Source organism: Aphis gossypii, chromosome 1 (genome assembly GCF_020184175.1).
Source record: "Aphis gossypii isolate Hap1 chromosome 1, ASM2018417v2, whole genome shotgun sequence".
Classification (NCBI taxonomy): domain Eukaryota; kingdom Metazoa; phylum Arthropoda; class Insecta; order Hemiptera; family Aphididae; genus Aphis; species Aphis gossypii.
The window spans coordinates 46,971,490-46,986,837 of NC_065530.1; the positions used below are offsets into that span (position 1 = coordinate 46,971,490).

General features: G+C 26.3%; 2 protein-coding genes across 3 annotated transcripts; both read right to left on the bottom strand.

Moving 5' to 3' along the window:
* Positions 1-3,319: 3,319 nt before the first annotated feature.
* Positions 3,320-5,481, bottom strand: LOC114122869 (protein CREG1-like). The gene is made up of 5 exons (XM_027985646.2): positions 4,965-5,481; positions 4,335-4,489; positions 4,037-4,156; positions 3,852-3,942; positions 3,320-3,757 (listed from the first exon to the last, which is right to left on the bottom strand). The coding sequence occupies exons 1-5, from the start codon at positions 5,119-5,121 to the stop codon at positions 3,567-3,569; spliced, it is 714 nt and encodes a 237-aa protein (XP_027841447.1). The 5' UTR covers positions 5,122-5,481; the 3' UTR covers positions 3,320-3,566.
* A 3,187-nt stretch (positions 5,482-8,668) lies between these two features.
* LOC114122868 (uncharacterized) lies at positions 8,669-14,663 on the bottom strand. 2 transcript variants are annotated; one of them, XM_027985643.2, is made up of 8 exons: positions 14,026-14,663; positions 11,300-11,410; positions 11,148-11,211; positions 10,948-11,089; positions 10,746-10,874; positions 10,576-10,680; positions 10,365-10,512; positions 8,669-9,922 (listed from the first exon to the last, which is right to left on the bottom strand). In XM_027985643.2, the coding sequence occupies exons 1-8, from the start codon at positions 14,238-14,240 to the stop codon at positions 9,901-9,903; spliced, it is 936 nt and encodes a 311-aa protein (XP_027841444.2). In that variant the 5' UTR covers positions 14,241-14,663; the 3' UTR covers positions 8,669-9,900. The 2 variants fall into 2 exon arrangements, with proteins under 2 accessions (XP_027841444.2, XP_027841446.2); XM_027985645.2 differs by lacking the exon at positions 8,669-9,922 and having other exon boundaries at positions 10,275-10,512; positions 14,026-14,662.
* Positions 14,664-15,348: the final 685 nt, after the last annotated feature.

Here is a 15,348-nt window from a genome sequence, read left to right on the forward strand (position 1 = left end):
GTTTTAATATTTTAATACTTTACAAATGATAATTTTTGTTTTTATAGATAAGAATTTATATAATATAATGAAAATCTAAACAATACCAATAATAATTATTTTTTTGTTTATTTTGTACAATAGTCTTAAAATCACTTTTCTTTTTACTAGCGACATTAAAGACATATTTCACTACCAATTTATATACTTAGAGTACTTAGAGTTTAGACACTAAGTCGTATTTACGTATGAACACAATTAAAAGTTTTTATGAATGCATAATGAAAAAGTATCTATCCATAATATTAGTCTAAATATGTCACAATACTCTAAAATATATAATTATTATAATTTCATTGTAATGAACGAAAAATGGCATTTAATTATTGCTCATCGACAATAACCATTATTCAATAAAATTAAATACCGTAGGTACCTACTAAAACTATTTGATTTAAATGATCTTGGTGTAACTTTTCAATCCAATCTTATTTTTTTCTCTCGCATACAACAAGAATAAAAACTCTGGACTTTTTTCGAAAACTTTTCACAATGTCACAATGATTAACAATCCTTAATTTTTCTTAGATCATTCTATAGGTATACTAGAAATTGACGTATGGAATCCATAATTTATTAACCAAACAGAGAAACTTAAAAAATTACAAAAAAGATTCATACGTTTTATTGGCTTTAAAAATAAAATATAATAAATCCACCTAAAAATTATAAAGTAAATAGTTTAAGTCTCTTATCTAATCTAAAGTTAAATTCTATCTCTATCTAACATAAAATATCCGATATGACGTCCTTCTTACAAAATCATTAAATGATTTCATATTTTGACCTTATTTGCTTGAACAAATTTATTTTTAAGCACCATAAATAAAAATACTTCAATACCTATTGGGCTACGTGCCTAAAGGGAAACACCATTAATGAAATCGTTAATTTTTTATGAATATTATGATTATTAGTAAATATAGTATTAACATTATTTCATATATATTATTTTTATCAAATATTTACTCTAATAATGGTGAATAATTTATTGCATATTCAGTATTCTATACTTGAACCCAACCAGACGTCGTAAATTTAAATAAAATAAAAAAGATGATCAAGTGGATAATGCTCTGCTGTACAGTAGATATAGAGTGAAGCTCGTACATACAAGTAGAGTGGGTGACTACAATGGATGTGTTAAATTTGAATACAATGATAGGTAACATTGTATACGAAATACGATTTTGAACGTGGATGATTTGTCAGCCTAGGATATAATGTATAAAATATATTATATTTTAAATTGGGTGGTTTATATTTTAATGACCTGAATACTCCAAAATTAAACCATATGTACAGAATATGCAAATTTAAACAATTGGTGAATGTTTAAAGTTTCTACGACTAGTAATTTTTAACTATAACAAAAATCTAAAATTATGTGATAGTAAATTGTTATTTTACGAGTGAATATTGGATTTCCTAAAAATGTAAACTTAGGATAAAAATGTTGATCAACGCTCAACTTCTTAGCTACTTGAACAACATTTTTTATAAATTTTAACTATAAAATATTGTTTGCAATTTGCAAATTTTCACAATCTTGACGAGGTTTTATCAATATTTGAATTTCAAACGCAAACAAAAAAAAAAAAATTATGCTCATAAAGGTATCTTTATAATGTTTGAATCACTATAAAGCTAACTCATGAGGAACTTTGTATTAAATTTTCAAGTAGGTACTTTGACTCTATCGATACTTATAAAAAAAAAAATCTCTTAAAATAAACGAAATATTTTGAAAATTAAATTATGTAAGCAAAATGCCAATCTAAAGAACTGGTGAAATTTTCAAGTATTTACAACATATTATACTTTTTGAATACTAACAAATATTGAAAATCGTTTGAGGATAAATCATTATCGTTACGCAATTTCGTAAAAATTTAAAATTTAAATGCTCATAACATTTTTTCTTATAATGAGGTTTTGAATTTTTTTTTATAGCTATTTGAAGGAAAACTTATGGAAAACTTAGTGTTGAATTTTTTAACCTTAAATATAAATACAAAAAATTGTATGAATTTTCAACTACAAAATTACTTGCAAATATTTGCGTTTTTGACATATTTCGTAGACCTGTATAAAAAAAAAATTGTGACCAAAGATTTTTGATTTTTTTTAACTACAATAAAAACAACTTATAAGAAACCTTGTATTAAATTTTTAAGTTTTTTTGGTCATCCAAAATTTTTTTTTTGACATATCAAAAAAAAAAAAAAAAATAGAAAAATCGAAAATTCAGTTGTCTATAAATAACTCAAAAAAAGGCAGAATATTTCAAAAATTTAATTGTAATTAGATAACTCAGGTACAGACATATTTCAAGTGTTTACAATGATTCGTAATTTTAGTAACAACTAGGTATATGAAAAAATTGATTTTTTTGAAAACTGCTGGAAACTTTTTATTTTCAACCTCTATAATACATTAAGAATATTCAAATATTCAATTTGCTACCAGAAACCACTCCTGATGTTTTAAATTGAAGCATGATTTTGACAAGTAATGGTGTATAAACAACAACAAAAAAGCACATCAATACATTCATCACATCGTTCAGAATCTAAAACTATTCACAATATTCACTTTTTTTTATTTTAAACATAATTGTTTCAAATTTTAAATACCTGTTATCATGTCTTATCTAAGACCCGGAAATTATGAGCTAAAACAAGCAAAATAAGCACAAAAAATTATAAAATATTAAAATATGCATGAAAAAAATTTGAATTTGAAAAAAAATCTTTTTAAACTTAATAAATATAAAAAAAAACTGTGAAATATCAATTGTGTACAACAAATTTACTAACAAATAAACAATATGTTAATTATGATAAGATAAGTCAATAACTTATCCACAATAAGATAATATTTTGGCATTTTCAGGTGATATACATTAAAATATTAAATGCATACTGCACCATTATTGTCAAAATTATATTCAATTGGGACAATAACGACCTACATAAAATAATATTGAAAATTAAATTCAATATACTAATATACAATGAAAATCAATGAAATATACACTTTTCCCCTAACACTAACAAAATATATAAAATATGCATTTTCAATTTTTAAACTTGCCATCGTATTGTTTGGATTTCTAGCTTGGTCTGCTATAAATCAAGAGTATATAGAACCATATGCAACTCCTATGACTTCTGAGCCCTATACTCGTAACAATAAATGGCTTACAATCAATTTATGATTTAAAAATCATATACCAATTAGCTATTTAATAATGAAAAAAATATATATAAACTCAAAATAAAATACACCTTATTTTATTTTATTGAATAGGAAAAATATATATTTACTATGTCATAAGAAATATTATTATAAAATCTACCAGTTAAATAAAATTATATTAATGATAAAAATTTTACCAAAATAAATTTCTTTAAAACATACAACACAAAAAGATACAACAATATATATCTATGAAATAATGATTGATACCACAAAAGTCAGTCTATAAGTTATGATTGGCAATTTTTAATATAATATTCATGAAATCAATTTATAAATTCTTCATCAATGATGACATTTTTTTTAACTGTAATAACCGAGTGTCTTAGTTTGGGCCAATAATTGAATGTTGGAGTGGCTTTGAAATATTCAGCAATTGTTGGATACTTGCGACCACCAAATGTGTCAATAAGTGTAATATGTTCAATATTTACTTTTGCGAATTGCCAATGATGTCCTAAAACAATAAAATAATATGTTGAATAATTAGATTAATAAAATTATTTTTATCAATTGAAAACATACTGTTATGTCTTAAAAAAACAATTTACCTGGTACAAGAATGTTCCATTTACGCATGACGGGATGTCTAGTCCATAAAGCGGTTTTTGCTACATTCCATTCAGGATCATCTTTATCCAACTATAATGAATTTAAACAATATAATTAAAAAAACTATTTAACACATTACAATATTATGTATATTATTATATACTTGAATGATTCTCTAAGGTACCTTTACAAACTTTCCAGTCAATGTAAGCTGTGCACATCGTGGATCTTCAGGATCATAAGATTTTTTTTTACAATAATCAGACTGTGCTAAACTTAACACGAGAGAACAGTTTTTGGTTTTCTAAAAAAAAAAATATACAAAGATTTCAATAAGTTATAACACTAATAACCATACCATCATGTACATATTTTATTTTTATTGTGACATGAACCATAATAAAATCAACAAACTTATCTTATCATTATTTATTATATAACAATATTTTTTTGTATAATATATAGTAAATTATAATATTTACCACAACATCTTGGAATGATAAGTCCATTGGTGAAGCCATAATGTAAGGAACACCAGAACTATTATTGATTGTCCCGTCACTAATTGAATACACCCTACCCATTGGCATACCATCCATAAATGACTGATTTCCCATGTAAGACAATGTTGCCCAATCTAAATAAGGACACATTTAAATTTACAGAATATTAATAAATAGATGAAATTAAGAAATGTTTTAGTAAATATAAACAATATAAGTACCTAAATTAGCTACACTATCAATGGATAACATATTTTTATAAAATAAAAAATAAGTTTGGTAAAATAAATGTACCTATATGTTATAAAATAAATATATTTTATGTTGTATATTTAAAAATAGTTAAATATAATTGTATGACTCTTATTTAAATAATGAACATTGAAATGAAATTATGTTAAAAGCATTTGCGTGAACTTAACATAATTAATTTTTCTTGGATAATATAAATTTATAAATAATTCAATAATAGCAAAAACCAACACATTTAAAAATAAATATTATAAGATATAATAACTTTATACAAATACTAAGTGTACATTTAATGTTTAGATATTTTTAAAACCAATTACTCAATTGAAGTACAAAGTACCTAACTTTAAGTATTACCTGAATGATGAACAATATATCTAGACATTAACGCAATATCTCTGACTGGCGGAGGATCCTGTGTAAAATGGAAGAATGATATGCATTCTGCATTATCGTAGAATTGAGAAATGAATATTACTAGAAAAATAAACTGAGCGAAAACCATTTTCAACATTTATATTTTATTACACATCAGGATCAAAACATTCAATAATGTAGAATAACAAAATGTTCGTCGAATCACAAAGTATTTATAGGAAATACTATCGTCGATTTTGTAGTGCTATTGTGACGTATAAAAGACTATGGACACAAAAGAAGAGATCGAGAAACAAAGACAAAAGAAGGGCATACAGGTTCAATCACATTATGCGCACTGTTTAATGCATTTATGTTAAATCATTACTTTACCGAACAGGCTACAACAGTACTGCTATAGACTATATTTATAAAATATTCTAATCGTTATGTACCAATATAGGTACGTATTAATTAATTACTAAACGACTAAACTAATGATGTTGTTGACTGTTGTTTGTTATTCTTAGGTGTTGTTATCATGATCAATAGCGAGTGATAAGCCATCATCTGGCACTTCTTACATAACCATCGTATAAAAAGTAAATAAAAAAAAATAGGGAGTGCGGTAATTCTTCCCTAGTGATAAAAGCTAAATAAAAAAAAACTGAGCCCGACCAACTGTACCAACATAAAATCCCAAATTCCCCACAAATTATTCACAATATATTAATATCATAATATTTTTTGAAAAATATATTTGTTTTCAAAATTCAAATATTAATGTACGATTCCGAAACCCCTTAAAATCAATATTTAAAAAAAACAAAAAGCTGATCCTTTTATGAGTCACTGAGATTAATTCGTTATCGGTGGAAAATTTCCGCTCCAACGTTAGTTGATGGACAAAACGTCAATGAAAATAGGAACATTTTGAAATTTGAAATTCTAGCGAATGAATAGTTTTACTAGAAAGGATTAGATTTTAAGATTTAAATTTTAATGATTAATTTGTTTCTCAAAATTAGGTACCTATATTGAAAAACATGAGATTTAAGATTTTTCACACTTCGAAGACGGCTAAAGGCTTTTAAAAACCAAAAATCTTAAGTAGGTACCTAAATCGTTAGCTCCAAAACCATTTCTACAGCTGTACATCATAAGAATAAAGAATAAAAAATAATAGTATATATGTTTCATCTTTATTAATTATCCTATACCTAATCTAACCTAATCTTTTTACTTTTTAGGTCCGTGACCCAAATTTTCCCCTGAAAAGTGAAAACTATCGTGACTCACTCTTACAAGAAGTTGTTCTAAAAAAAAAAAAATTGTTTTTTACTTTTAGTAGGTACTTATTACTTTATAATATAGACTGTAAAGTTTATAGGTTTGTAATAAATATAATTTTACAAATGTATTTTTAATATTGAGCCAGGCATATCGCATAATATGCGTAGTGTGCTTGTTTTCTGCTGTACCTATTAGTTGCAGGTAACAGCATCTTATAATTTATATCAGCGGTTCTCAGACATTTTTTTTTGTGTACCACTTAGGTGTATTGTTTATCAGTTACGTATACCACTAATGACTAAAAATAGAACGATCAAAATTGTACAATTAAATACTTTACTTTTTAGTTAAATACATTTATTTTAAATAATATGGCAGTAAAATACTACAATATACTTGTTTTTATTCATTAGTTTTTTTATTAAAATAAGATAAATTAAATAACAAATTTTTAATGAGATCAGAATCGAATATTTATAATTAATTTTTCGTTCTACCACCATTTGGCATTTGGCCTTACGCGTACCACCATGTAGTTTTTCGCGTAGTTACTACAATTTGAGAACTGCTGATTTATATAGTTTATATCTATGTATATACTGACATATTGTATATACAGAATAAAATAATATCATAAATATTTTAGAATCTATATAATTAATAAAATTCACAAAACCTACTAAAAATTGACTTGCGGCCCATAGTTTGAGAAACGATTAATTAATTAATAATTTCAAATAAAACTGAAATAAATGTTTCCGTTTGAATTAATACTTAATAGATAGGTAGGTACTTCATTTTTTTAAAAGACATTCTACTTCAATCGGATCAATGTAACCACACTTCAAATTATTATCAGAATTTTTTTTTAAATAGGTATTGATATTTTACTTGATATCGTATGGTCAACAATAGATACTATATTACTATTATGCATAAGACTCGAAAAAAAATTTTTCATTGATTAATGTACAAAATATATATATATATATTCTAGGAACCTAAGATACTTAAATATATACATATATTTATTTTTTACCATTACATTAGTTAGAATGAGTTAGTTACAAGACTTAAAATTCAAATTAAACAACAAAATATACGAAAATTATCAAAGCAACACTACTTTACGGTAACATATTTCGATTGCAGTATATTATTACATACCGATTCTATATAATATATTATATTCTATAATAATATGATGGTCTCAAACATTTTCTACCTTTCTTAAACGAAAATACAACATCTTCGCATTTTCTCATGCCAATTTAATATTTTTTAGTACCTAGTGTCTAATGACAGTTAAATGCAGGTCTTTGATATTTGTACTTTGTAGTTCCGTAAAAGTCTATGTTCTGGATAGTGTATGGAGAACGGAAGAACCGTCAGAAAAACAAAATCATATATTACTATTACCTACGTTGAACTCCTAGCGGCTAGAGCCTACTAATTCTTAGACCCATCCTAATCTTTTTGCATAGGTACATGTACATCAAACATCCTGAAAATCTTTAAACCTTTTTCCTCGATGCAGTCCGCAGTAAACGCAAGTACATAAATTACAAGCACTGGCGCACTGCTAATTGCCAAGTACCTACCTACTTACAGATCGCTAGTGCCTAGTTCCTATGAAACTTGACCGACTCTCTTGTCTTACCCGATCATAAATTCATAAATAAGGGGGGATGAGAAACATGCAGTTCAACTATGGTTATTACTTGGCTTAATGAAATTCTAAATTGTGATGATGACAGCCACCAATCACTACAAGTGACAATGTATTTCATATTAATATTTTTTCTAATAAAATCTAATATGCAATTTTACCATTTGATGCGGTTTATCATCACCATTCACATTTCACACAACACAAATTTTGATTGAACAACGACTAATGCCATCACAACCTGCTTTTATGTTGTCAATAGAGCAGTGCCGGCGCTAGGTTTTTCGCTGCCCTGTGCCAATTACCTATATGATATGAGAATATGCCACCCTTATATAATTTATATATTTTTATTTGTAAACAATGCCGCCCCTAAAATTCCAAAAAAATTTGCCGCCCTGTGTAGTCGCACAGGTCGCACATGCCTTCCGCCGGCACTGCAATAGAGACAATGTAACGACATCCACCCATTTAAAACAAACAATTTTGTTTTATTTATTTAAATAAAATATTTGTTAACAAATTTTAATGTAATAACATTATATAATATATTTGTCAAAATTCTTAGCATGTTGTAGATGCCTCTAAGTCAGTTCAGTAAATATACATCAACAATATGGTAATATATAAACAATCTGTGAAATAATTTTAAATTTATCTCATTTTTCTAGGATACCATACCGAATACCGATGGACAAATGGAAAACAGGTGGGATTAGTGTTACAATACGAGACACGGAAATATTCATATTTATTATTTATGTTTTATTTTATTTTTGAAAAGTCATTATTAACTCAGTTATTGACCAATGCAAACTTGTAATTGTGGTTGGTTTGTTTATTTACAGTACTATGATATTGACTAAATATAAATATCAATAATGATAAGATATTTTTTCAATGTCTCCTACCTAAAGACATACCTTGCCATTGCTCATAGTCATAGTATTTATTATTTTTTATAATAATATGCATTAATATATCATTCTTATCATACTACATTTCCAAAATTCACTGGGTAATCTCAAATAAAAGAATCGAAATATTAATATATTTAATACAATATCTTTACCTAATGGCATGCACCTTAACGGGTGATATAAAATTAACACTTAACAGGACATGTACCGATTTTCATTTTCACACCAAAATAATCAAAATTAGAAATATTATAAACTAAAAACAAGTTAACAAAATAAAATTAAAATAGGTTTTAAGGGAAAATGTACATCTACAAAACCCCACATAATTATGTCACTGTCTGTCTTAAAATATTTAATGTTAATGTCTTGTTTATAGGTGTTTAACATAAATGTTAACTTGCATAATAAAATAACCAAAAAAAAAAATAATAATAATAAAAATAATGACCATTGATTTACAATGTTCAATATAATTCATTAATAAATTTGATTTTTCAAATTTTAGTTAAAAATAAATATTTTTCAAGTATGAAATACATAAGTATATAACAAGTGTATAATGTATGAAAACATAATAAAACTAAGATAAAAATAGAATCTAAATATAAATCTAACTTCACAAGCATGTTGTAATTTTGTTTGGCAATACGAAAAATAAAAATATTTAATCTAATATACTATAATATATACTTAATAAGACAACATAAAATACTATACTCAATTGTTAAGATAATTTAAAATTTAGAAAAATTATGTAAAAAAAAATATTGTTTTTTATTATTTCAATAAATAAATAGCATAGGCTTATTAGCTATGTCGACATATTTTGAAAGTAAAAAACAAAACCTCTCCAAAATTATTATAAGCATTAAGATAGGTACAATTCTTATAATATGGTTTAAAAGTAACAAAATATTTCAAGTTAGAAATCAGTTTTGTGTGAAAGCCAAAAAATTAGTTTTAATTTGATAAATAACAGAAATTTGATTATAAAATGACACTGTTATGTTTTTGACTATTTTTAATACAAATTTGAGATCAATCGTTCAATTTACGGTGGTATTAAATGATTTCTAAAAAAAAAGAAAAACATAAATATTAAATATAAAATGATGAATATAATACTCATGAGAGAACATACCATCAAAAATAAGAATACTGTACATGTTAATTAACCATAATCACATAGAATCAGCAAATAGAAACTGATGAGTTTCTAATCACATTAATCCAAAATGACATGGAATACAAGATTTGAGCTAAGACTTCTCATAAATATAAGGCCAATTAAAAAAGTTCTCAGATTTATGTTTGTATATTAAACATAAAAAATAGGAACTTACATAAATTTATGTCACAAGCTTCAATGTAATGGATTAAATGTCTAAAGAGAAATTATTCTCATCTAAGATTTAATTACCAAAATATTATTATTATTATTATTATTTATTTGCTTACAGAAAGCAATATTTCTATACTATGAAATATTCTCAAAAAAAAAAAAATATACACTACTTAAGTAAATCTATTTCTTCTTCAGTTATTACGTCAAAGTCACTTAATGTGCTTGATGATAAGGATATAACATCCATTTCTTGTTCTTTAACTTCTTCCCCTTGTTCAACTGTTGTACAGTTACGAAATTCTTCATTTTCAATAGTATCTATAAAATGTATAACAATAAAAAAAAGATTTACATTGTTAAATAAAATATTAAATAATTTACTTTCATTTCCTGCTTCTGAAAATTCCATAAATGCTTGATGCTCAATTTTGAACTCATTAGTAATAGAGATATCTTCAAATACGGTTTCCAAATCAGGTATGTCGTCTTAAAAATAAAAAAAATTAATTAAAAATAAAAGAAAAAGTTTATATATTAGTTAATTATATTACCAGGTTCAATTATATCATCCATAAGCTCATAATTATATGATGACACTTCTGAATTCGCATTATGCTTATTTATATTTGATTTTACTTCTAATAAATTCATATCAATCCAAAGTAAAATTATAATATAAGCTGTGGAAAATAAGAGTTAAAATCAAAATTATAATAAAGTATCAATGTAAAAATAAAAAAATAATTAACATACCTATTACAAATGTAACAGTCATCATTGATACGTATGAAGTTAACCGTTCCAAACGGTCAATGGGTAATTCAAATATATGTTCATTTGCATAACATATAGAAGGGACTGCAGCCCAAGATAAAACCCAAATACAAAACAAAATCTAAACAAAATCAGCTTAGTATTCAACTTTGAATAATATTTTCATATTAATAAATTACCATTTCATCAACACTTTTTGTTATGTATTGATGTCCAAGAATTTGTGATGAATATGTTTTTATGCTAAAAATAAATAAATTAAAAGCAAATAATTATGTTTTTTTTTTAATTTAAATGCATTGTTATAAAATAATTATATATAGATACTTACGTATCATGTAATGGTGTCCAATTAAAACTTTCATCCCAAAATTCAAATACAACAAAAAATAATATCTGAACAATATTGCAATAAACAAAAGGACCAATAAAACCGTAAGATCTAAAAATAAAAAACAGATTTTATAATAAAAAAAGTTAAACAGAACAATGAGACTTAATAAATAAGTATAGATTATATTATTATTTTTTTTTTTAATCTAGAATATTTAAAAATAAAATCTTAAACATTGCCTAAGATGCCAAAATCAAGCAAAACAGAATTGTACATATTACAAATAATAGTTGGTAGTCGAGTGTCACTACTTCACACCTTAAAAACATGGGTGATATACCTTCTTATATAATATTATGAATTAAGTATTCTACCAAATAAATTAATTATAAAAGCAATATCCAATAATCTATTTTAAACACAAATAATTTATGAGAAATATTTAATTTTGTTGTGAAAAACAAAATAAAGATTAAGATAAAAAAAAATTTATATGTTATATAAAAATATATAGCACCTATTTATAATCTTTTTTATATTAAAAATAATAAAATAGGTACATAGGACATAGGCTACTGATTTAAATATTCAAATGTAAGTTTTTTTTTTTTATTAAGTAAGTGTGAATTAATAATACATTTTTATTATGAATTTTTTTGTTAAATATTTTTATACTTTATTAAACTTAAAAGTGTAATTAGGTGTAGGTATGTATGTAAAAAAAAATATAATATTAATTATTCAAACAATAAAATACTATTTCACTTTCATTCACAGAGATGAATATTATATTAGAGTAGAATATTTTGGAAAAAACTTAACAGAATAATCCTATAGTCAATAATACTCTTTATATTACTAAAATGTGGTAATATAATATTATGGTAATCAAATCAAGATCACTTAAATTATGTTGTAATTTTAGTATTATTAATTGATATTTGAACCATTCAATAGTTAATATGTTTAAACACTTCATTATTATTTTCTTTCACAATTATTTCTGATAATTTTTTTTTTAATACTTATCACTTAAATTTAAATATAAATTAATTTTTTAATAGGTATTATGTTGAATGAAAATTTAATTTAATTTAATTTTACCAAGATATTTTTATCAACTGCTTGCTATCTATTAAAATGTTTTACTGAATGCCACTAGGTATAAATTAGATATTTACTATTTAAATTAATTAGGTATCCTAATATACCAATATCAATTAGTTATTAAAGACCACAATAAATTGATAGGTAATATAGTTCAAAGATATCTATCTATTTTTATAATAAAATGTTTTAATACAAGAAAATAATTACAAAATTACAAAACAATTCAATATATTAAAAACAATTAAAGACATCTAAGCATCAATTTAAAGTTAATTTTATTATTAATAAAAATTATTAAATAGAATTTCATGAAAAATATAAAGTAAATACATTATGATCATAACAAAAACAATAATATGTAGGAATGTAGTTTTTATTTTTTCTAAAAACACTATTTTGAAGTGTTTGTTTTGTTTTTAGTTAAGTAGTTGCAATAATAGTGCCAATATACGGCCTTTGGCCTTGGGACAATTATTATTCTGTTTAACCCCACTTGCCAACTTGCCACCAATATTTCCTTTCATTGGGAAACGCCCCATAGAATAGGTCAACAATTTTTAAGTTGTTTTTTGTTTGTTATCAATAATTTAATTATTCAAAACATTTAGTAAATAGGTAGTTAAAATAATCAAGAATATTTCTATGATTTAATACTATGACAATGCAAAAGGATACTATTTGTTGTTAGGTGATTATTACTGTTAAAAAAACAAAATATTAAGTATAGATATGGTATGGGTACTCATAAATATTAATACTTATATAGTTATATAATTAAGTATACAAATTACTAACAATATCTATATACATAATTTTATTAAAAAAAAGTTAAACATATTATTATTTTAGTAAAAAAGTATGTAAGCTATACATATTTTATTGACACATTGATAATTAAATAAATTATTATAATTGTAAAATAGTTAATGATAGATATAATTATGTAACAAGCTATTATACGACTAGGTATGCCATTTGCATATGAAATCAAATATGTTGACACAAAAACAATTTTAAATAGTAAAATAATATGAAATTATTATTCTTAATTTAGTTATAAATTATGATCATTATAAATTGGTAAATTATTTTTTGAGTAATTTGTTGAGTGACATGAAAATAAGGTTTAAGAGTAAGTCAATGGTAATTTATAAGCTATTCTAATAGGACACTGAACATTTTTTCTTAGTTTTAGTATAGAATTTGGAGTTAGTCCAAATAACATTATTGTGAGTTATTGTGTATACTTATTACAAACAAAAAAATATTGTTATTAAATTATTTTATATTTATACTATAAAAGTGTATCTATAAATACCTACAATTTATAAATGGAATCTAAAAAAAAGAGAGATGCCATCAATCAGTAAACAAAAGTGACAGAGCGATTTAAAGAAAATGTAATAGTAATTGTGTACCTAGTAAAATCTCAAAAGATACCACACTGACATAGACTTATGTGAGGGTTTACAGGCTAGAGAGAAGCACTCACAAATGTCGGTCCTTCCAACATAAGTGCAACAGATTACCACACAATTAGCCGTGGAACGTGAGACAAAGGCTGACGGTCATAGACCGTACAGCTGACAATTAACATGAGACGTTACACTCACTCGTAGACAAGTATGCTGGGGTAGATGTAGACGAAAAACCACGGGACCAGCCAATACGAGCCCAGGTAGTTCTTGAGCTGTACGAACGTGACGACGATTCGTTCACAAGCGTGCAGATCGTTGGTGTCGGGCGACGGCTTGGTCATCGCCGCCGCCGGACACCGGGACCGCCGCTCGACGTCGTACTGCGGGTTCATCACTGGACAGCGGTTCATGGTGTCCGTCGTCCCCGCGGCGCTACAGAGGATGGCGATCCTCAAAAACGCGGCGGATGTTGCGCGGCGGCGGAGTGGACGGTAGACAGCGACGGCAGTGCCGTTCGTTTCATGGGACGTGCGCGAGACGAGACAACGACGTCGGCAAAAGATAAATAATAAACGGAAAATAAATCAAACACAATAATAATTAATATTAAAATATTGCGTGTGGAGCACAGTCGGTCGGGCGCGTGAGCACTGGCGAGATCGGCGAAACGTAGGACACTAGTACGGCAGCGCGTTCGGAACTGTTGTAATAATAATAATGGAAAATGGTAAATGGCAATATTATTATTACTATATACCGAAACCTATCTCGGCCCACGGCACGACCGCGCGATCGCCGTCGCACGAGTCTTTGTTGTTGTTGATAAACAGCTGTTCGGCACATAAACAAGTGCGCCGCACCGCACCACCACTGAACCAGCAGCTCAGGGGGCCGTGAACCGGGCGACGTGCCATGCTAATATGCTATTGGTCGAAAATCAACACGGGCGCACGGCTATCCAAAGCTCCGTCGTCGGTATTATAATGTTATTGTTATTGTGATGCGATCGTCGTATTTGTTTGTCGTCACCTACAAAAAACTACGATTACTGAGTAGGTATAACCTAGTCGTTAATATTCGTAAATCGTTAAACATTTATAAGTATGACTCGCTGTGCACGACCAAGCCAAGTTCTATCTTGTCATTAATCATTATTACGGTGCGTTGTTGTGGTCAGTCGTGGTCCACCGTTTACCGTGTATCTTGTATGCTATTTGCAAACAACACTACAAAGGCAGCTCACACGACACAACTTTTTGATTTTCTTAATTTTTATTACTTTAGCGTCAGATTGTAGTGTTCACAATTGTATTATTGAGGGGTGGACACACGGAGGATCGTCGGTTCAACCTAAATCTACCCCAAAAAATAATATTACTATTTCCATTAAAACAACAATAATTTTTAGTTGATTTAAATTGAAAATATGAAATGGGTATTTTTTTGGGACTCGTGAAAATCCAAAAGACCAGAGCCGGAACTACTATACAGCACAAGTCCAAAACTCTCTGTCATTTG